The following is a 23140-nucleotide window of genomic DNA, read 5'->3' as shown; positions in this document are numbered from 1 at the left end:
CCTAAATCTTTACCCAGGATCTGCTTTGGGGGGAGCCCAAACCAAGGCAGCTGGTAAGCATACTGCCTAAAATGATCTTACAAGCCACAAGGTACCAGACTGATCCTTTGGGAAACAGTACCCCAAGGTATATATCCAAATGGTGTAAAGCAACATCACTTTTCTTTCTTTAAAGTTCAAAAATATATTGAAATTCTTGGTGTTCAGCTCTCTCAGCCATTTTCCCTAACATATTGGTGATACTCTGTTCTGATGAGTAACATCGTTTTCCATTTTTGCTGTTCCTCTTTCAATATGGTATTACCATTTGCTAACAAACTTAGTGTTTCCAAACTTGCCTGTAAATTTAATTTACTGTGTGGCATTTGTCCATTGTTTGTCAATCTGAGATATCCAGTGAGTAGAGCAGCACTGTCAGTCTGTGGCTACTGAAAGTAAATGTTTGTTGATGCATCAGTGATGAGCCCAGGCTAAAACGCAGCAGGCAAGTGTTGCCAAACTCAGAGAGCCACTTTCTGGCAAACCTTTTAATATATCCTGAGGTATATATACCTCAGGTATATATATATATATATATATATATATATATATATATATATATATAACCAGGCCTTTAAAATTAGGGAGATTAAAAAAGTACTTCTGCAAGATGAAGTTTCTGTTTTGGCCTGAGTCTTATTGGCAGGTTGAAGGCAGGACTGAAGTTCTAATGGGGAAAGTACTTCTTATCTTCAGGGTTGGGCCCGTGCCAAGGAGGTCCTGTCCTGTGAAACCTATCAACAGATTGTTCAGAGAGTGGTGAAGTCTAGGGTGAGATATATCCCACAAGAAGTCAGAAGCATCTTTAATTGGCATGGGATCACGAAGTCCAAGAGGAAGGCAGGAAGAGGGCCACCTTCATGGACAGAGCTCTGCACTCAGCAGGGCTCCACTATGTGGGCACATAACGTCCAATAAATATTTGTTTAATATTTGAACAAATCAATGCTTGGTAGTCAAACTTGCTTTGGGTTTTTAGGGATGGTGGCTTCAGGATGAGTATTCATCACAGAAGAGCCCCTATACATTCTTTCCTTCCCAAGACCGGCTACGTAATTTGCAGGGGCCAGTGAAAAATGAAAATTCAGGTCCCTTGTTTAAAAAGTTAAGAGTTTCAAGATGGTGACCACAAAGCTTTATACTCTATGTGCCCACATAACAGAATGTGCTAGAAGTATCACAGTAAGTGAACTTGATCTGGTTTCCGCATTCTTTGAACTTAGCTTGAGGGAGGAGACAGACATTAACCAAGTTATCACACAAGTAAAGGGTAACTTTTTTTTTTTTTTTTTTTTTTTGCGGTACATGGGCCTCTCACTGTTGCGGCCTCTCCCGTTGCGGAGCACAGGCTCCGGACACACAGGCTCAGCGGCCATGGCTCACGGGCCCAGCCACTCCACGGCATGTGGGATCTTCCTGGACCGGGGCACGAACCCGCGTCCCCTGCATCGGCAGGCGGACTCTCAACCACTGCGCCACCAGGGAAGCCCCAAGGGTAACATTTTAATAGGGTTAGTACAACAAAGAGGAGGCACATGAGGCTGAGAGGCCATAACTGGGAGATTTAATGTGGTTTGGAGCTATCTTGGATGTCAAGCTGATATCTGAAGGATGAGGAGGAGTTGGCTGAGAGAAAAGGGGTAGGAAAGAGGGTTCCAGGCAGAGGAAACAAGGGGAAAGAGGAATTGGGATTATGGGAGGTTGGAGCGCAGAGCAAAGGGAATGAGGTTAGAGACGAGAAGTAGACCAGGCATCAGCCTCGTGATCCAGCAGAGGGGGTAGAAGAGGGGGTGCCCAGAAGCAGCCCTCGGCTCCCTTCCCTGGAGGCACAGAGGGTGGGGGCCTTGGCTTGACGGCTACTTGCGGAGGTTTGGATTCAGGATTTGTTCCTAGTGTCTAAGACTTTGATAAGAAACTTACAGAGGCTGATGCTTACCTACAGATCTTGATAGAACAGTTAAAGCTTTTTGATGACAAACTTCAAAACTGCAAAGACGATGAACAGAGAAAGAAAATTGAAACTCTCAAAGAGACAGCAAATAGCATGGTAGAATCAATTAAACACTGCATTGTGTTGCTGCAGATCACTAAAAGTACTATTAATCCTATGGATGCAATATATCAACCTAGTCCCTTGGAACCTGTGATCAACACAATGCCCTCCCAGACTGTCTTACCTCCAGAACCCACTCAGTTGTGTAAGTCAGGGCAGCGTCCATCTTCTCTACCAGTTGGACCTGTATTAGCTACTATCTTGGGACATCATCAGCCTCCAACACCAAACAGTACAGGCAGTGGGCACTCACCACCTAGAAGCAGTCTCACTTCTCCAAGCCATGCCAGCTTGTCTCCAAACACAGTCCCAGAGTTCTCTTATTCTAGCAGTGAAGATGAATTCTATGATGCGGATGAATTCCATCAGAGTGGCTCATCCCCACAGCACTTAATAGATTCCTCTGGTTCTGCCTCAGTCTTGACACACAGCAGCTCAGGAAATAGTCTAAAGTGCCCAGATACCACAGAATCAGTTAATTCTTCCATGTCCAATGGAACAAGTGATGCTGACCTTTTCTATTCACATGATGATAGAGATGATGAAGGGGAGGCAGGGTTGGTGGAAGAGCACAAGAGTGTTATCATGCTTTTGTTGTCACAGGTTAGGCTTGGAATGGATCTTACTAAAGTAGTTCTTCCAACATTTACTCTTGAAAGAAGATCTCTTTTAGAAATGTATGCAGACTTTTTTGCACATCCGGACCTTGTTGTGAGTATTAGTGACCAGAAGGATGCCAGAGACTGAATGGTTCAGGTTGTAAAATGGTACCTCTCAGCCTTTCACGCAGGAAGGAAAGGATCGGTTGCCAAAAGGCCGTACAACCCCATTTTGGGTGAGATCCTTCAGTATCACTGGACATTACCAATGATACTAAAGAGAATGTGGAGCTAGTTTCAGAAGGACCAATTCCCTGGGTTTCCAAGAATAGCATAACCATGATCCACCAGTTTCAGCCTTTTATGCTGAGTGTTTTAACAAGAAGATACAATTCAATGCTCATATCTGGACCAAATCACAATTCCTTGGGATGTCAATTGGGGTGCACAACATAGGACAGGGCTGTGTCTCGTGTCTAGACCCTGATGAACATTACATTCTCACATTCCCCAGTGGTTATGGAAGGTCTATCCTTACAGTGCCCTAGGTGGAACTAGGTGGAGAATGCAATATTAATTGTTCCAAAACTGGCTAAAGTGCCAATATCGTCTAGCACACTAAACCTTTCTATGGGGGCAAGAAGCACAGAATTACTGCTGAGACTTTTTCTCCAAATGACAAGAAGTCTTTCTGCTCAATTGAAGGGGAATGGAATGGTGTACTGTATGCAAAATACTCAACAGGGGAAAATGTAGTTTTTATAGATACCAAGAAGTTGCCTATAATCAAGAAGAAAGTGAGGAAGTTGGAAGATCAGAATGAGTACGAAACCCACTGCCTTTGGAAGGATGTCACTTTCAACTTAAAAATCAGAGACATTGATGCAGCAACTGAAGCCAAGCATAGACTTAAAGAAAGACAAAGAGCAGAAGCCCAAGAAAGGAAGGGAAAGGAAATTCAATGGGAGACAAGGTGATTTCATGAAGATGGAGAATGCAGGGTTTATGATGAACCATTACTGAAACGTCTTGGTGCTGCCAAGCATTAGGTTGGGAAATGCAAAGTTTGCTCCTGGTGACCAGGGCAGGAGGCATAATGAAGTAACAGTCTTCCTTTGGGAGAACCTATTCACTCCCTTCTTATTGCAGTGGTTCCTGTCTCCTGGACTTTCTGATGCAGATGAACAATTGAAGCGAGAAAAGCTTCCCTTTTTCCTGTTCTGTGGCAGTTACAATGTTGACTTGGGTCTTGAGAGAAACTTCAGGTTTTGAAAACAAGATGTCTGCTCCTTTTCCAAATCCCATGTTATAAATCCTAGTCTCAAATTCTGCACTCTAGCATTGCTGTTGAAATATACAACATATGTTTCCTAGTTCATATAATCTTGGGTTCTCTCTCTATATATATATTCACATATATACATGTATATAATATAGGTGATGCCAGAGTTTTCATAAATACTCCATCTACTGTAAATATTGGTTCCTCTGAGTTGTTTTAGAAAATTTAGCGCAACGTATTAAAATCACATGTTAGGAAATTTCGTGGTCTCACCTACAATAACTTTTATTTTGGAATTGAACTATATTAAATTGTATCTAACTCTGGACTACAGTTTAATTATACTCAGTGCTTCTTAAGGCTTCATAAAGTAATTTTTCCAACCTTTAAAAAAAAAAGTAGACCAGACCTGACTTTGCATAGGGTCTTACAGACACTAACAAGTCTTGAGAAATTCAGGACCGTGTTCATGACTAACAATAACACAAAGATGAGTAAAATTATTCACCCTTAATTTCTCTTCAAATAAACTGAGAAAGAAAATTGCCTCAGTACAGTTCTCATGAACATGAAAGAAAATTGCCTCAGTACAGTTCTCTTATTAATAGGAGATGATGTTCTTCCACATAAATAATCATGTTCATGGACGCTGGCCAATCAGAACAGGCACCAGGTATGGAACCAGCACACATCCATGGACATTGGCCAATCAGAGCAGGCATTAGGGACTGTGTGTGGAAGGAGAGAACTTGAACCTTTAATGATGAGGGGCCTTTAGGAGCTCTAACTCCCCATCTATCCCCATCTTTGCTTGGTTGGCTCCATCCCATCACTTAGGTGTCATCTCAAATGTTCCTCCTCTGAGAAGCTTCCCTGACCTCTCTCTCTGGTAGTTTCACCCCTCCCCACCTTTCATAGGCTTTCATATTACCCTGGTCTACTTTCTTCATAACACTTAGTACACCCTAAAACTAGCTTTTTTATTTGCTTATTGTTTTATCATCTCTGTCCCCTCTGAGGGCAGGGACCATATCTTTTTTGTTAACCAATGTATCTACAGCAGCTTGCACAGTGCCTGGCACCTAATAGGTACTCAATAAAATACTTGTTGAATGAATGAAACTATAGAGTGAAATTCATTCATCTGAGTCTCTTGTTGTTCCTGGATTATTTATTTATTTATTCATGCATGCATGCATGCTGCTCCAGGTCTCAGTTGTGGCATGTGGGATCTTTAGCTGCGGCATGAGAACTCTTAGTTGCAGCATGCATGCGGGATCTAGTCCTCTGACCAGGGATCGAACCCAGGCACCCTGCGTTGGGAGCGTGAAGTCTTAGCCACTGGACCACAGGGAAGTCCCTGGATTTCTATTGCCAAGAAATGAGAAATACTGTGGGTCCCAGAGTCAAAAATGGAATTTTATGGATGGCACATCTTGGTGTTTTAGTCTTTCTGAAAAGAAATTCTACAGTTTTATATTCACTATTTGGGATTCATTTGTTCATGTGTGTCAGTCAACAAACATTTGTTGAGCTTTTTCTGTGTGCTGGATTAGGCCTTAGAAGTGCCCAGGAAAGATCTGGACATGAAAGAATTCTACTCTTAGTAAAACACTGATTTCCTGGGAAATGGATTAAATGCTGGATGAATATGCTTTGATTCTGCAAAATCCAGATCTCAGTTTCAGACGTCAGGATAAAAGTGATTGGGATGGGCTTTGAAGCAAAAATTCAGGATTAGAAAATTTAGCACAAAGTCCTTCCCCCTCCCTGCAGCCCACTTGTGGCTTATCACAACTTTTGCTTTTTCACTCAAAACTTGACAGGACATGATAGTGCTGCTGAAGGAAGGATTCCCTGAATACCTGCATGTCCCTGGTGTTTGGCGGCCCTTTACCTCTCTCCTATAATTTGGGGTTGTGATGAGGCCCTCCTCCACTTTCAGAGACAGCTGCAGAAGGAAAATGTCCCTCTAATCACAGTTGACATCTTTCCAGACACCACATCAGAAACGGCAACTGGCTTTCACGTTATTGTTCTGACAGCTTCTCTGCAGACTATTGCCGGGAGCATTTTCTCAAGTTAGTCAAGACTAGTCTGAAAACTGGTGGCCTCCTTTGTGCAAATGAACTCTAGTTGGACAAGGAGAGAGGTCCAGTCCTTCCAGAGGCCACATTCTGAGGAACTACATTAAGATACATTGTTGGCATATTCAAGTACATTGTTTTGAGGGGAGGGGTATTACCTATTACACAGTTATTTTCCTTTTAGCTGTTTCTTTCTACTGAGAGAAGCATCTTTAAAAATAAAGAGCCTCTTGTGAGAATTTCCAGTTTTGTTTGGAAGAGAGCTATTTTGATCAAACAAGCCTTAAATTATATTGTTCTCAGGCCTAAGGAATTGTGTCCCAGCTAATACCCAACCAAGTTCTGCTGAAGTGCCTGGGCAGACTCACTCCCTTGTAGGATCCCGGAGCCTGCAGGCACCAAGGGTTAGCAGATCCTGCAGAGCTGAGCCCTGAGGGCCTAAGGCCCCCTGGAGTTGGGCAACCGGTAGATATCAGATGCCCTGAAGAGGAATGAGTGTCTATGGGCTTGTCTTTTTCTTGAAGAGTGGTGAGAGTGTGCAGCTTATTTGTGAACTTATTTTACTGTTGGCAACTTAGTATTATTTCAAACTTATAGAAGAGTTGCAAGTCTAAGATAAGATACTTCTGAATACTCTTTACCCACCTTCACTGATTGTTTACATTTGCTTTCTCTGTGTCTCTGTGTATCAGCCTCTCAGTAGATAGATAAATAGATAGATAGATATGGATAGTTAAAGATAGATAGAGATATAGAATATATATATTTAACATATAAATGTAAATTATTTTTCTTCCTATTTGAGAATGAATTGCAGACATTACACCCCTTTAGCCCCAAATACTTCAGTGTAAGAACAAGAGCATCCTCACACAGTATAATTATCAGAAGCAGAAAATTTAACATTGACAAAATATATTAACTCCTCCACCATTCTTTTTTTTTTAATTAATTTATTTATTTTATTTTTGGCTGTGTTGGGTCTTCGTTGCTGCATGTGGGCTTTCTCTAGTTACGGCAAGCAGGGGCTACTCTTTGTTGCAGTGCGTGGGCTTCTCATTGAGATGGCTTCTCTTGTGGAGCACAGGCTCTAGGCACGCAGGCTTCAGTAGTTGTGGCGCTTGGGCTCAGTAGTTGTGGCTTGCGGGCTCTAGAGCGCAGGCTCAGTAGTTGTGGCACACAGGCTTAGTTGCTTTGCGGCATGTGGGATCTTCCCGGACCAGGGCACGAACCCGTGTCCCCTGTATTGGCAGGCGGATTCTTAACCACTGCACCATGAGGGAAGCCTCCACCATTCATTTTTAAAGTTTGTCAACTGTCACAATAATGTATTTTATAGCTGTTGTTATTCCTGGTCTAGAGTCCAGTTCAGGATCATGCATTGCATTTATTGTCACATATTCTTTTGTCTCCTTTAATCTGGAACAGTTCCCCAGGCCTTTTTGGTGTCTCTTGATTTTGACAGTTTTGAAGAGTAGAAACTGGTTAGGTTGTACAGTTTCCCTCTATGTGGGTTTATTAGATGTTTCTCCATGACTGTCTTCGGATTATGCATTTAAAAAAAATATCTGGAGTGATGGAAGAATACTTTTTTTAAGCTGTGCATTTTTCACAGGAATATGACAGAAGTGATATGGTGTCTTTCTCTGTGTATCACATCAGAGGATACACAGTATCAGTTTGTACCAGTATTGGTGACATTAGCTTTGGTTACTTAGTTCAGGTGGCATTTTCTAAATTTCTCTGTTGTAAAGTTACAAATTTTCCCTTTTTAAATTACAAGGAAATTGAAACTGTGGAAGAGTCCTATCCCTCATGAAATGTTAACCCACTAGTTTAGCATCCATCGATGATTTTTTAACTCCATTATCCCTTCTATGTTTATTAGTGTTCTATACAGAAGAGGTGTCCCTTCACCATTTATTTATTCATTTATTTAAATCATATATATTATATTTATTTATATTATGGGGTCATGGATCTCTGTTTTGGCTAGTGAGAGCCCTATAAGTCGGTGCCTCATCCATCATTCTTAGAGTACTTCATTACTTTTGATACATCAACATGTTCCAGGCTCATCTTGTATTTTCCCTACTCCAGCCCTAAAATCAGCCTCTTCTCCAAAGAGCTCTGGGTCCTTTTAGTGGAGACTGGTACTTTGAAACCAAGATCTGGGCACTTGGTGTGTTCATTGCTACTAGGGTGTCATTGCACAAATATGTGTGTATGTATAACCATGAATTCATTCTGATGCCTCCAATTCCAATCTACCTATATGCATCTATTTTAAAAAACTTTAGGTGTGCCTTCTTTCTTTAGTACAGAGATATAAAGAAGGAAATAACAGCCACTAAATAAAAAGGCAGTTGTCCCAGTACCTAGATAGCCTATAATGGTGTGTGTGTGTGTGTGTGTACACATGCTTAGGGTATATAAGTATATGATAGCACCAAATAAAAAGTGATAGTGGGCTTCCCTGGTGGCGCAGTGGTTGGGAGTCCGCTTGCCGATGCAGGGGACACGGGTTCGTGCCCCGGTCCGGGAGGATCCCACATGCCGCGGAGCGGCTGGGCCCGTGAGCCATGGCCGCTGAGCCTGCGCGTCCGGAGCCTGTGCTCCACAACGGGAGAGGCCACAACAGTGAGAGGCCCCCGTACCGAAAAAAAAAAAAAAAAAAAAAAAAAAAAAAGTGATAGTCTCCTTCCTCCTACCCCAGGCTCTGTCTCCAATGAACACTACATGTGCTTCCTTACAGAAAGAAATTTGATTCATACAATCGGGATGGATGTATGTATATGTAAATAGATAGATATAGATATGTATGTATTTTCCTCTTCTAATTTTAAGAATTTGACACAGTAGGAAACGTGCTGTGCATACAATTTTATTATTATTATTATTACTATTACTCAGTATATCCTGGAGGACCTTCCATACATTGTGTAGCTCTACACTATTCTTTCTAATTGTATAGTATTTCATGTTATATTGGTGGACCATAGTTTTGTTCAACCAGTTTCTTTTGGTGACATTTTGTTTCCAGTATTTTGCTACTTACAAACAGTGCTACAGTAAACATCCTTGTGTGTGGATCTTGGTGAAAGTATATCCCACCGTTATTCCTACCAACTATTTTACTGATAGATATTGTCAGAGTATCTTCCAGAAAGTTTTCTGTGGTTATATAGCCTAATCCTTCTGCCTGCAGTATCTAGGGACAGGTTAAATGATGATGACGTTCTGCCTTGACACCTCTAAGGCTCTTGATACAAGTCTCCAGCAGTACCGATGTTCCCACCCAGTCAAGGAGATCAAAAAAAATCAAACCAACCTTCCATCTTAAAACTCTAATTAAATCCCTATTTAAGTTGTTGTTTCTCACCTTAATTTAAAGTCTGCAGGTCTAATCTCTCCATGCAAGGATGAACCTCACCTGGTGAATAGAGATGCAAAAAAGTAACATTGTCTGCTCTTGTTAGCCCTGAGGGCTTGTGCTTAAAGCATTTGGTCTCTGATTAGTAACCAAATGACAAAAGCCTCCTATTAGTCTTGTTGAGACTCCTTTCTGCTGGAGGAGTGTGTGGATAGACTGTGAAGCGAAGCCTGGAGAAGTAGAAGCTGTGACTCTCTCTGGCTCCTGGACTCTTCCCAACCTCTGATCAGAGAGGAAGCCGACTCAGCCCTTTCTGTGTCTTTCACGAGGGACAGTCAATGTGAAGGTCGTTCAACTTTAAATTTCTTCCCAGCCTTATCTTTAAACACCCATGTAAATTGACATTACATTCTGCTTAAAATATACAAATAATGGCTTGCATGGCTTCCCACGAAGTCAAGTTGATGGACCATTTTTATTCTGTGGCTTTACCTGCCTTCTAGTACACTGCTAGTTTTAGAAGCACAGAGCCACATTCAGCTTGTCTTAGGTTCAGTGCCCCAGAAGCAGACCCAGATACAAGTGCGAGTAGTTTATTTGGGAGGTGATCCCCAGAAGCACTGGTGAGAGAGTGGGCAAGAGAAGAAACAGGGAAGGGAAGGAAGCCGCTACAGCGTGTGATCATGAACAGGTTAACTCTGTAGGCAACTGGGGCTCAATCCTGCTGAGGACTTCTAGGAGACTGTGTGGCAGCGATTCTCAAACTTTGCTGCACAATAGACTCACCTGGGGAGCTTCCGGAACTCCTGTTGTTCAGAATCCCTGGATAGCAGGAGTCAGGACCCCGGAGCATTTTAAACTCCCCTGGTGATTCCAATGCGTAGTCAAGGCTGAGAGACTGTACCTCCGAGTTGAGTTATCCCCTCAAGCTTTAGGAAGCTGGGGTGTTTCCCTACCAACTCCAGTTCATCACGGGTTGAGGGCTGCTCCTGGTGACACTAATACCCAAGCGTTTCTGGCCTGTGGAAAGCCAAAGCATGCCAGGGAATGGTGACTGCTCAGGCGATGTGGGCCAGCAGTATCAGCTACACAATTAGCTGGATATGATATCAAATCCTGGCTTTGTTCAACCACTCACAGAGCAGTTTTAATCAAGTCATTTAAGCTCTTTAAGCCTCAGTTTCCTCGTGTGTAATAACTTCTTTGTCCAAGCTGTAAGGATTAGGTATAATATATGGAAAGCACTCAGCATACAGTGGATTCCTAATAGATCGTTGTTTTAAACCCAGCCAAACATGAGTGAAGAACTAAGAACTCTCCTTGTAAAATCAGGCTCCCCATATTATCATGGGCAATAAACACATTTGAATCTGAATTGTCCAGTTGGACCATCTAAGTTGTTTGGTTACATGGAGTAATTCCTTAGAAATTAAGCAATTATGTGGACATTCCCTAAACTATATGGGTAATATATTTGTTGATAAGGGCCTCAGACAGTTCTGTATGGGAATAATTTTAATAAATAAGAGTTCATTATGCTGGTAAAAATAAGTGAATTAGCAAATAAAGGAGGGCCAGGGAAGCACAGTGATAATAGTGTGTTATGAACCAAGGATTGTGATTAATCCAGTTCAGTGCACCTGAGAAGAGAACAATGTAAAGTAATTAATAGTAATTATTAGAAAAAAAGTGCTCTGTTTAATTAGATTTTGTGCTTCTTGTCAAATTCCACTGTTGAAAACCTTTGTGAAGATGAGCCCCCTTTCCCACTTTAGATGACTGCCCATAATGGAGTTTTTCTGGAGCAATCATTCTGGAAAATCTACTTGCCAGTGCTCTGCCCTGGACAGTCAAGTTTTCTGTCTTCTCTACTGCTCTCCTGGCCTTGAGTGTTTTAGAGGGAAAAGTGGTTTGTAAATGTTTGTGGGATGAGAGTGAATCTGGCTGCTGTTGATTTCAGGGCTGGTGGTGGCACTGGCAGGCTGGCTGGGTCTCCCCAGCCTCTCACTGCCTGGTTGAGCATCTTTTCCTTCCCATGGGAGACAGAGACCTTTCCTTGGCCAAGGTGACCTCACCTCTGCTTCCCAACAGGCTAAAGGCCAGGTGTTCCGTGGCCAAAAGCAATCATTGGGGCTTTTCCTGATCTGCCAAAATCAAGTTAATGGGTAACTTTTATACATTAGAGGAATTTTCTCCATGTTCTTTTCCCTGCTCTCACTTGCCGTTACTGCTGTTATTGCTGCTACTACTAGTGACAGCTAATACTGAGATGTTACTGTGTGCCAGGCATTGTGATCTATTTAACTCTCATGATAACCTTAGTTATTATATAGACAAGGAAACTGAGGTTCAGAGAGGCGAAGTGATGTGCTTACGTTTCTATCACAAATAAGAGGCATGACGAGGACGTGAACCCAAAAATATAACCTTAGAGCCCAGCTAGCATCTTTAAACCACAGTTAATGGCATCTGAGCACAAAATTGCATATTATGTTAGTTAAGATTTATTTACCAGCAGCTCAGAGAACACCATGATTTTCAGGTTTTCTACCCCGTAAGCACATCGAAGAGTCTAGAAAAAAGGATCATGGTTCCTGGATGCTGGAAAAGGGAGGATATTTTAAAACTAAGGTGTTAAAAATGGAGTAGGGGGTCCCTCTCAATTCTCTTACTCAGCCCTGAAGCTGAGACAGAGGAGAGATGAAATGTGGATCCTCTCCCTGCTCGAGCATGAGTTTAGTGAGTCAAGTTCCAGCTAAGGGCAAGTACAAGAACACAAAATCCTTTTGCTAATGTCTCCCTAAAGAAGGCGCAGATGAAAGGCCTCATCAAAGCCTCTGAAACCACCAAAGCTGTTTGCCAGCAAAGAGATAAATCAGAAAGGTTTGAGATCTGGTTTGAATTTAATAATTATAAATGACTAATCAGGGGCCATTTGCTGTCAAGTCAGGAGCTGCACTCTCTCCATCAGTGCATTTTTGCTGCTCTGGTCACTTGGTTATTAAATAGAAAAGCCCTGTGATTAAATCACAGGGCTGTTCCGACACTAATCAATTCAATCTCAGCCATTTAAAATTAAGTCAGGCCTTGCACTTGCCCTGTCTTTGTTTCAGAAGTGGGAACAACACACTGCAAACGTGACTGAAGGTATCCAGAGAGCATCCATTTATAACCCTGTGTGATGTGGGTAGCTAGAGGAGGCTGCATCCCAAGTCTCTTATCCATCATCCTGCAGGATCCCCCATCTCTAATACCACCCCCGCCCCTTGCCTGCCTCTCAACATAACTACAAAGCAGCAATGACAATAGTAGTAATAGTAATTATGGTAATAACCACGGTAGCAATAATAATTATCATTTTTTTATCTCTTGCCATATGCCCAGCCCTGTTCTAAATATTTTTTCTGCTTTAATCCTTCAAATAACCCTATGATGAAGAAATCAAAGTTTACAGAAATATTTTATAGACACTTACATATCTCACACACCTGGAACCTGCCTGGCACGTAGTAGATCCTAGATAAATATTTGTGAGTGAATGAAGGGATAGAGAGCAACTTGCCCAAGGTCACACCAAGGAGAAATGATCGAGCTGGATTCTGAACTCAGGTCTGTCTCGTTTAAGCTCTTTATTTCTTTGAGGTATGTAGTAAATGCCTTGTGAGCCTTTTTATATTGTAAGACACACATTGTTTTAAATAAATATTTAAATTTATTTTATACTATTTATTATATTAATTTAAGTAAAACACACTTTGTTTTAAAACAATGTTAAAAAAGAAATAGCACTGGATGGCAGGAGGATCAGTGGGATTCCAGGGAACCAGGAACCAGGCTGGCGTAGAGAAAACTTCCCTCTCCAGCATTTACTGATTTTGTGACCGTGAGCAAGTCACTAAAGCCTTCCTAGGCTTCAGTGTTCTTCTCTGTACAAATGAACACCACCACGCTTACTTAGGCTGGGCTAAGGAGAAGCTAAAAAGGAACAACCCTTTAAACAGTGAGCACAGTGCTTGACTCATAGCAGACACCCAGTTCCAGCATCCACTTCCCTCCACCTGTATATTGGAAGGTGATTCTCCTTTGATTCTAAGACTCAAAACCTCAAAGGAGGGCTTCCCTGGTGGCGCAGTGGTTGAGGGTCCGCCTGCCGATGCAGGGGACACCGGTTCGTGCCCCGGTCCGGGAGGATCCCGCATGCCACGGAGCAGCTGGGCCCGTGAGCCATGGCTGCTGAGCCTGCGCATCCGGAGTCTACGCTCCGCAACGGGAGAGACCACAACAGTGAGAGGCCCGCGTACCGCAAACAAAACAAAACAAAACAAAACAAACTCAAAGGATCCCAAGATTTAGGTCTAGAGGGAATGGAACCTGAGCCTAGTAGGAATAAGGATAGGTTTGGACCCAGGGCCAGCTCTTCTGCAAATCCATCAGCTGAGGACAGGTAGGGTCAGTTCTCTTTGCAGAAAACCTTACCCAGAACCACAGAAAAAGTAATTGTTCCCGGACCATTTACTAATGAGATTTATTTATTTTTGAATTTAATTTTTTATTTTTGTCTGCATAGGGTCTTCATTGCTGCTCGCAGGCTTTCTCTAGTTGCAGTGAGCCAGGGCTACTCTTTGTTGTGGTGCGTGGGCTTCTCATTGCGGTGGGTTCTCTTTTTGCAGAGAACGGGCTTCAGTAGTTGTGGCTCATGGGCTCTAGAGCACAGGCTCAATACTTGTGGTGTGCGGGCTTAGTTGCTTCACGGCATGTGGGATCTTCCCGGACCAGGGATCGGACCCATGTCCCCTGCATTGGCAAGTAGATTCTTAACCACTGTACCACCAGGGAAGTCCCACTGATGAGATTTACATGTCTGCCTTGCGCTATCAGGAGGTAGGCAAGCCTAAAAGGAGATAGTCATAGAGTGGCCTGGAGAACAATGATGCATTGTGAAAGTGCGTGGTGTCACCAGTAATGAGTCTCAGACAGAGTCCACCTCATCCATCCAGAGATACCTGTATCTCCATCAGAACTCATATCCACATATACAGAAGACTTTGCCCTGTTGCAAATTAACAAAGAGCCTCCTGGTTGTTTTTTGATCCAAGAAGCATGAGAAGGTTTTTCCAGCACCTAAGCACTTCTAGAAAGTGTCTCCATCAAATATTAAACCCACGGGGCTAAGGAATCAGATGGTACACTCACACCCTTTGTTCCCATACATTCCCCTCTGTAACTGCCTTTCCTCCCTGCCTCAGATAGGTGTTCAGACAAAGGGTTCAGGTGCCCATTAAGTTCATTTATGGTTTGGTTCAGCAGGCTGTTTCATTTCAGTCGAGGTATTAAATCCTGGATTCCTTGCTCCTAAAGCACAGAGACTGAGTGCTAATGCTGTTTGTTGTTCAGGGCAGTGCATGGCTGCTGCCTAGTCATGAGTGTGCCTCACCCTTGAACAGACATTCCTTCTCATAGGAGGAGTGGAAATCACCAGTATCCCACTTGGACCAATGTCTGAACAGCTGTAATTGTTTTTTAACGTGTCTATATATTTTAAGGAAAATAAATTCCCCTGCTGGTAAGGAAAAACTCTCTTATTTGAAAAGCAAAAATCGTAGCTTGAACTTGTATGTTTTGAGTCTCCAAGGAAATTTGAGGTTGAAGAATTTCAGCCTTCAGTGATCTTTGCTTTTGAGGTTTTGATTTAATTTTGGCAGCCAGGTGGTTAGCGGAAGGGGAGGGTGTCACCTCAAGAACACTGGCCTCCTTTATTTATTCTTTTTTTAGTCACTCATTCAGAAATTATTCATTGACCTACTGCTCAGCACTGGGCACTTGGGTTTAAAGTTATGTGCCCAAATCAGAGAGCCCAGACTACAGCACAGTCACTGAGCTCACCCACGGCGCTTTGTTTTTCATGGTTGAAAGGGAAGTGGACTGTGCATTCACTTCAGTAAATTTGACAAGAATAACATGGTGGGTCTGTGGGTCTTCAAATAGGCTGAGAACCCATGAAACCAAGTGTGTAAATGCAGGTGTTTCACACACAGTGTCCTTCCTGTCTAGGAACTCCCCCAGGTCATCTGTCCATGGCTTCTGATGTACAGAGGAAGGGCTGTGCTGGGCTGGCAGAATGGGTGCCTGTTTGGTTTCCTCCATTCCTTCTCCCTGTGCCCCCCTCTCTGAAGTTGGCTAATTGGTAAGGAAGACAAGCTTCTTAAAGGGAGCAGGGGGCTTCCCTGGTGGCGCAGTGGTTGAGAGTCCACCTGCCGATGCAGGGGACATGGGTTCGTGCCCCGGTCTGGGAAGATCCCACATGCCGCGGAGCGGCTGGGCCCGTGAGCCATGGCCGTTGAGCCTGTGCTCCGCCACAGGAGAGGCCACAGCAGTGAGAGACCTGCGTACCACCAAAAATAAATAAATAAAAAATAAAAAAAGAGGGAGCAGGGCCAAGGGCATCAACATCAACAACAACAAAAATCAAGAAATACTCTTCTGGGGGAGTTGGCTAGGCACCAGGTACTGTACTGGGTTCTGGGAATGTGATCATGACAGACTATATCCTGCCTTCATGTGCTTACATCTCATTAGAAGGTCAACCAAAAACCAGAAAACAAAAAATTAAATTATCTCTGTAAAGTGGGTCTCCCCTGCTAGTCTCTGTCTCAGCATATTATCTGACTCATTCACAGCAGAGATCACAATCTGTAATTATTTTGTTTTCTTTTTATTCCCAATTAGAGGGCAGGGAGCATGCCTGGCTTGTTCAGTGCTGGATCCCGGGACCCAGAGCAGGGCCCTGCACATCAGAGGTGCTCGGTAAACATAGAGCGAAAGAGCAAAAACTAAGTGACACTGTGAAATGTTTGCCTGGGCCCAAAGTTTAAACTTCAGGCTCCTTCTGTGTTGCTGACCATGATCAGTCACCACCTGATGTAATGGGAATTGAAAAGAAAATCCACTTTGATAATCCATGCAGATTATATTTTACAAAATATGTGGGTTTCTTAAGGAGATCATTCTATCCCAGATTAACTGGCTGTGGTTTAATTTAAAAGGCCACTAGAGGACTTTTGTCTTCTGGATTTGACACTTGGAGTGCCTGGAAACATCTGGGGTTAGTGCTTAGGAGGCTGCATTCAAGCCCTGGGTGATGTATTGAGTTGGTCTCAAGAGAGCTGAGTGCCCGTGAGGGAAAGAGCCTCTCTTAATGTCCCCTTTCCTTCACCAGCATGGGCCTCTTGGGGTAACAGGCTACTATTAACATGTCATGTTGGCAAAATCATTGAGCGCTCGAAATGGAATTGTAGCCTCATAAAATTCCATAATCTGACAATACCAGGTAGCGGTTTTCATCTTTATAGCTTACAGTTTGGGTAATATGTAATGGGAGCCACCATTTATTGTGCCCCTACTATGTGCCAGCCCTCATTCCAGGTGCCATATACACATCATCTATGATCCTCAGGACAGCCGGACCTGGTGGGCGTTATTTCCACTTTACACGTAACATCCCAGAGCCTCTGCCCTCTCATGGAATTTTCCAAGATTCCAGGTATAATTCTGGAGCCTCTTAAGGCAAGAGAAGCCAGACTCAGGAAAGAGTACAGGTTATCCCGGACGGCAGGTCACCAACGCAGCTGTTCCCCACTTTTCTACCCCAGCACATGTTACTAATTGATGGGAGCCTTCTCTCATTTGCTATGCTGTGGAATCCTTCTCAGTACAGCACTCCAGGCATATGCTACCAGACATTTCCGGATGTCCAATGAGTTGTAACCTATTTGCCAAGCATGCTTTAAATGGTGTATGTCTGTGTGTGTGTGTGTGTGTGTGTGTGTGTGTGTGTGTGTGTGTAAAGGGTTTTGTCCTAGGAATTAGAATCCTGGATTCAGAGTGTTACACTGTAGCCATGTAACTTGGAACAGATTGCTTATCTCTTCTGACCTCAGTTTATTTATCCGTAGAATAGAAACCATCCCTTGCCATACATGCCTCCAAAAGTCACCCTATAAATATAAGCCAGTGACTTGGCTTCAGAGACAGCACAGTGCTGCTTTTAATTGTAACTGGATGATGAGTCAGTATGGGTCATGTCCCTACACAAACATGAAGCATCCTCAAAAATGGCAAGCAGCTCTCAGCATCTTCTCCTCCCAGAGCCCCTGAGCAGAGTATTTGACTCCCTAAAAATCACATGGTGAACTTGTTAATGAAGATTCTTGGACACTGTCTCAGAATGGCTGATTGAGGATCTTGGCTCCTGGCATTGGATCTCTAAACTGTTACACTGCTCAAGTGGAATAATATATAGGATCTAGCATTCCATACTCTGGATAGAACCATGTTCACCTTTGGGATTTTAAATGTCTATGTAGCTGATGACAGAAAAAGAGGCCCCAATCTCCTCCACATCTGTGTCTGACAAACTCTTATTCATCCTTCAGACCTATTCAAATGCCTTCTCCTCTAAGAAGATATCCCCAGATCCCACTAAGACCAAACTAATTACTCCCTCACTGTGCCTCCAGAGTCCTCCAACCCACATTCTGAGCACCTGCTATGTACCAGGCACTCTGCTAAGTTCTAAAATGCATTACTGTATTTACTCCTCCCCCTCAGAGAATAAAAGCTAATGTTATCACTTCCACCATAGAGTTGAGAAAGGGTGACTCAGACAAGTGAAGTGACTTTCCCTAGGATAACTGGATCTTACTGCATTATAATCACATCAGAGTCTGTGTCTCCTACATGAATGTGAGTTCCTTAACTGTGGAAGTTGCTGATCTTGGCATTCCTGGGAGCAAACACAGGACTTAGCACATAACAGATGCTCAACAAATTTTTGTTGATGTGAAGAAATAATAGAACAATTCTAGTGAGACAGACAAGGACAGCTCTGGTTGCTTCCCAGTCTCTGCCTGTGTTCACACTCATCATCCTCTTGGAGGAGAGGGTGGACTTCTTTGGGGGTTGAAGACTCCAGATATCTCTGGATTCCACTGTAACCTCATACCAGTAATTCTGGTCCTTTGGTAGCTTTAGCAAGTCACAAATTTAGGGACTCTAGAAATACTTGCCTGATTGATTAAGCTGGGGATATAGAAGAGAGGTAAATGTATCTTTGAAGAGCTTTATTGTGTCTGTGGATGGAGTTTCTTTTCTTTTTATAAAGAGGATAATGTATTTTCCATACCCAACCTCATTGACTTCCTTGGTCATAAGTTCATTTCAAATATAATTTTCTTCAGTTCAAATAATGAGTTTTCTGAATCTTGGTGTTTATGGCTAGAACATAGGAAGGTTGGAGAAGATGTCTAAGGAAGGTTGGAGAAGATGTCTAAGGTTCTTTCCAGCATTCTGGTTCTGTGATTACATCAGCACCCTGGACGATTAGAACAAATTTAAATTACCCAAGTACAAAGCAGCTCTAAAAATGGAATATCTTTAAGTGAATTAGATTTTCTTTCCAGTCTAATCTCTTCTTCCAAGTTAAAAAAATCTGAACTTTGTGTCTAAATTTCTAAGCCTTGATATACAGAGACATTTAGAAAAATAAAAAAAGGAAATTTAAAGAGAAACAAACTGTAGCAGTATGAATAAGAACAATAATGCAAACCAATTATCCTAGAGCTTAATAGTTTCCCGTAATTTCTTAGGCTTTCTTAAAACTATTCATTTACATAGCTTGGTTAAAGGTTTTGCATAACATGGTAGAAATGATAAGGATAACATGTGCTATTTGATGGCATTTTTTTCTTTCCTTAAAGCCATAATCCTTGTTTACATTTGAACTTTGTTTTATCGTTTGTTTCACAGCGAAAACGGAAGCAGAGCGCCCAGGATGAAGATGCCATTAGCCTTTGTAGTCTTGATATAAGTGTAAGTACAGTCCTTCCTGTGTCCCTGCCATGAGAATACTTTTCATCTCTGAATGTATTTGTTAATATGCTGTGTGCTCTAAGTGGGCTTCCAGGATCCAACTGTGGAAGTTGCAACCTGGGAGGAAACTCTCTTTAAAAAAACAGTTCATTTTACTGGAGAAAGCTGTGTTGCCAACTTAAACTTCAAAGCCAAGCTGTTTATTGCCTGTGTCTTTTCTCTCATAAAATGAATTATGAAGTCAGTACATCTGTGTAGAATCTAGATAAATGCTTCTGTGCCATGTTAGAGGCTTGGTCCAGAAGATGGACTAGATGTTTGTCCCCTTTGGGGGAGGTTGGCAGGTTGGCCCAATTCAGGCATCTGGTGGCTCAAAGGCCAGAAGAAGTCTCTAGCAACATGGCTGAGGGAGTGGCTTTGGATTCAACAGCTCTTAGTTTGAATCAAGATTCTATACTTAACAATTGTGTGACCCCTATCCTCACCTCTGTTTCCTCATCTGGAGAAGGCTTAACCTAACAGGATTGTTGAGATGATCAAACAAAACAATAAAAGTGAGACTACCAAGCACATTGCCTGGTACATACTAGGCACCCACCGAATGTTAACCTCATTGTGTTTTCCTTTAAAAGCAGAAGTTTGCAAGAGATGTTTAAGTGACCTGGTAGTTGTGTGCTAGTGATGATTGAGGTTAAAAGCTTTCTTGGATTTTTCAGGCCCACATCCTTGGATGCTTAATTTTAGTAGCTTTCTTTGCATGGCCTCCTTGTCTCCCTACTGACACGATTGAGAGGCCTACCTGAGCTTCTGATGCTCCCATCATCCAGGGGCTGGGGGAACCCTCCCTAGGCTCCCCATGTCTATTCATCTTTCACACTCCCTTGAAGTTTAATCATTGTGCACAGTGTATCCATCTAACATTAGGCCCTGGTCTTTCTCCTCTACAGAGGCCACAAAAGTCATTGTTGTGGGATGAGGCTTCTATGCTAAGAATTAAAAACTGGGTCGTTGTCCTGGCTGTGCCTATAACTAATGATGTAACCTTGGAAGTCACTTTCTCTCTCTGGGCCTCATCTGTTAAAAAGATAGATTTGAGATCAAGTCTTCTAAAACCATTGTGAAAATTTGAAACTTCATTGAACACAGATTATTGGGTTCTCATCTGATGACATTTATTTACCAATATAACAGTGCTCTCTTAGTTATTTTTAATTGTGGCAGAGTTTTCTGTGATGCAAACAGCCATCATGGAGTGAGCCTGAGCTAGCATTAATGTACTTGCACATCTTTATTTTACCATATGGTGTTTGTTCCAGTGTTTAGACCATCAGGTTGATGGAGTTGGACCAGTTACTAGGTTGCCATGGTAACAGGACAAAAAAGATGATGGTCTTCTGGGTTTTACTTTACTCACTGAATGTTTTATTGTTGACAAGTGAAGTCTTTGGAACTTCCCTTATTGGCAACAACTTTTTGGTGTTTGAATGTTTTCAATTTTGTGGCAATTATTAGAATCATTGATGTTCAGAATATATAGAGCCCTTAGCCATCATGTTGTCCAATCCCCGCACTTTGAAAATGAAGAAGTAGAAACCCAGGGAGGTGTAGTGATTTAATAAGATCTTAATCTAGGTCATTTCTAAGATCATGCCTATTATACACTTTTCCTCAACTATGTTTATTTTTCAGGGAAACATGTCTCTAGAAGCTTTATTCAAAGAACCACTAAACTCTCTTATATGAAAGGATTATTTGCAACCACTTGTTGTGATATGGTTTTTGTGCTGATTGGCATCCATGACCTTGCCTTCTCGTCAAAGTCATCTAAGCTCATGTAATGAATAATTTGATGTCTTTTCTCCTTATGCAGCTGCAGAAGGTATTTCTCTCTCTCTTTTTCTCTCCCTCTCTCTGTCCTTCTCTCTCTCTCTCTCCCTCTGTCTCTCTAACCATCTCATATCATGTTTTGTCACAGTTAAGACACTTTTATGGAAAAGAAGTCTGCCTTTGTGCTCAAGGAGTCAGCTATGGCCAAACTCCTTTCTGATTTGCATGACATTTTTCCTGAATCTTGGCAAATAGATTCCAGAACTGGGGCAGAGTTTCCTCCAGATATTGTCACATAGTATTATAATCATTATAAAACTTAGAAGAATCCTAGAAGTTGTTGGAGGACATGAAAAATGGTGTTTTGCAGTTTTACTGACAATCCAAGCTGTATGGAGATGACAGGATGTGTGACATATCCAAATGTAGCCATGGAGGAAGTGTCACTAATTTTCAGTGCCTTGCACGTAACAGGCACTCAGTAGAGATGACTTGAATTGAATGAAGTAGTGGGTGGAACCACTCACGAGAAGATTGTAGCCATAAAGGCTACAATGTCTAAATAAATATCTGAGTCCAATAAATTAACTTCTCTAATAGATAAATGGCTTTGTAGTCTCCCTAAAGGTGCGTTTAAATGGTGATATTCAGTAGTCACGGTCCCTTAACTAACCAGCAGCATTAATGAAGAGTTGTTTTGAGCCTGTTTCTATGTGTAGTGGAAAGTATCTGAAAAAAAGGTGGGTTCCAATGGATGACTCATACTGGAGGATGTGAGGGTTTGGGAAAGTAATATTAGTAACGCTCAATTTTGATTCCACTTAATAAGTGGAAAGATGTTCACCATATGTGTGCTTTGACCAAGAAGTTGCTAGATGGGGGACAGGGGTCTTTGGGGGATCATGGTCAGGTTTCCATTGAGTCCTAGCCCCATGCTGCACAGTGAGCTCTTGGTAAATACTTATTGATTGATGAATTTTAACAACAACAAAACAAAAACCAAAAAAACCAGTGAGCCTTCCTAATGTGTATGTGGAATTCAACACACATACCCCCCTTAAAGAACTATATCTGTGACATATAGTTGGGAAATGTTAGCACAGAAACTTTCCCCCTTTGATTAAAAAACATATATAGGTGTCTGAGTTACGATAACACCAAACATTCCCATTAACATCTTGCTTTATTTTAAAGCGTCAGATGGCAATTCTGATAGGTACCTGGAAGGGAGTTTTCCTTCTAAACTCCTCTGCAACCTCCTATTGAGCTTGGGCTTAGAGACCAAACAGGAGTGGGTTAGCTAAGGAAAGAGCTTATCTTTACAGAACGGGGATCCTCAATTGTTTGGGGTGGGGGGTGTTATGGACTCTTTTGAGAATCTGGTGATAGCACTGGGCTCCAGAAAATTTTACAGGATTGATGTGTGATGTCATGGGCCCCAGGGACCCCAGCCAAGACCCCACATTAGGAGTTCCTCTTAAAAAGGAAATTGGAAGGGTCTTAAGGCATGGTGACGTATCTCCACAGAATTATTATCCCACCCTCCACCTCCAGCACTTGGCGAAAAATGAATTGTGGCTGGAGAGTCCACAGTAGTTGACAATATAATTGGTGTCTATTTTTTCCCGCCACTTTATCCAATCCACTGGCTGAGCCCCCAGCTTCCTGGCAGGATAGAACACAAACTATTCCAGGGGGGGGAAAAAAAAGCAAACTATATTTTTGAGTACTTTTGAAAACAACTTGCAGAGTGGAGAGTGCTCCCAGCAGCCGCCTACAAATCTCCTCTCACATCAGAGGATATGAGTGGGATGGTTTCAGGGACATCGCTTCCCCCACAGCACTTTTCCAGTTTAAATTCTAGTGGGTGAGAGATGCCTGAGGGAAGATCTGGGTTTCATGTTCCCTCAAGAAAGGCCCTTGGCAGAGGAGCCAGGTGTGCCCCTGACGCAGGGCACTGCTTAGCACCAAGCATCCTTTATCAAAAAACATATGAGTTTTGGTGTGGGAGTA

General features: G+C 42.4%; 1 protein-coding gene and 1 pseudogene across 4 annotated transcripts in view; both read left to right on the top strand.

Annotated features, from left to right (window-relative positions):
- The window catches only part of ARHGEF3 (Rho guanine nucleotide exchange factor 3), a 303522-nt gene that overhangs the window by 149067 nt on the left and 131315 nt on the right, over positions 1-23140 (top strand). For all 4 annotated transcript variants that reach the window (XM_029243387.1, XM_029243386.1, XM_029243388.1 and 1 more), the window contains one exon: positions 19238-19300. In XM_029243387.1, the coding sequence (XP_029099220.1) occupies positions 19238-19300 (63 nt within the window). The remainder of the gene's footprint in view (positions 1-19237; positions 19301-23140) is intronic.
- On the top strand, positions 1514-3740 carry LOC114907649 (annotated as a pseudogene).

This window comes from Monodon monoceros, unplaced genomic scaffold (genome assembly GCF_005190385.1).
Source record: "Monodon monoceros isolate NGI ecotype Baffin Bay Population unplaced genomic scaffold, NGI_Narwhal_1 Super_Scaffold_3, whole genome shotgun sequence".
In the NCBI taxonomy this organism is placed as follows: domain Eukaryota; kingdom Metazoa; phylum Chordata; class Mammalia; order Artiodactyla; family Monodontidae; genus Monodon; species Monodon monoceros.
The sequence above is the reverse complement of the archived record's forward strand: the minus strand, read 5'-3'. Positions and strand labels throughout refer to the sequence as shown.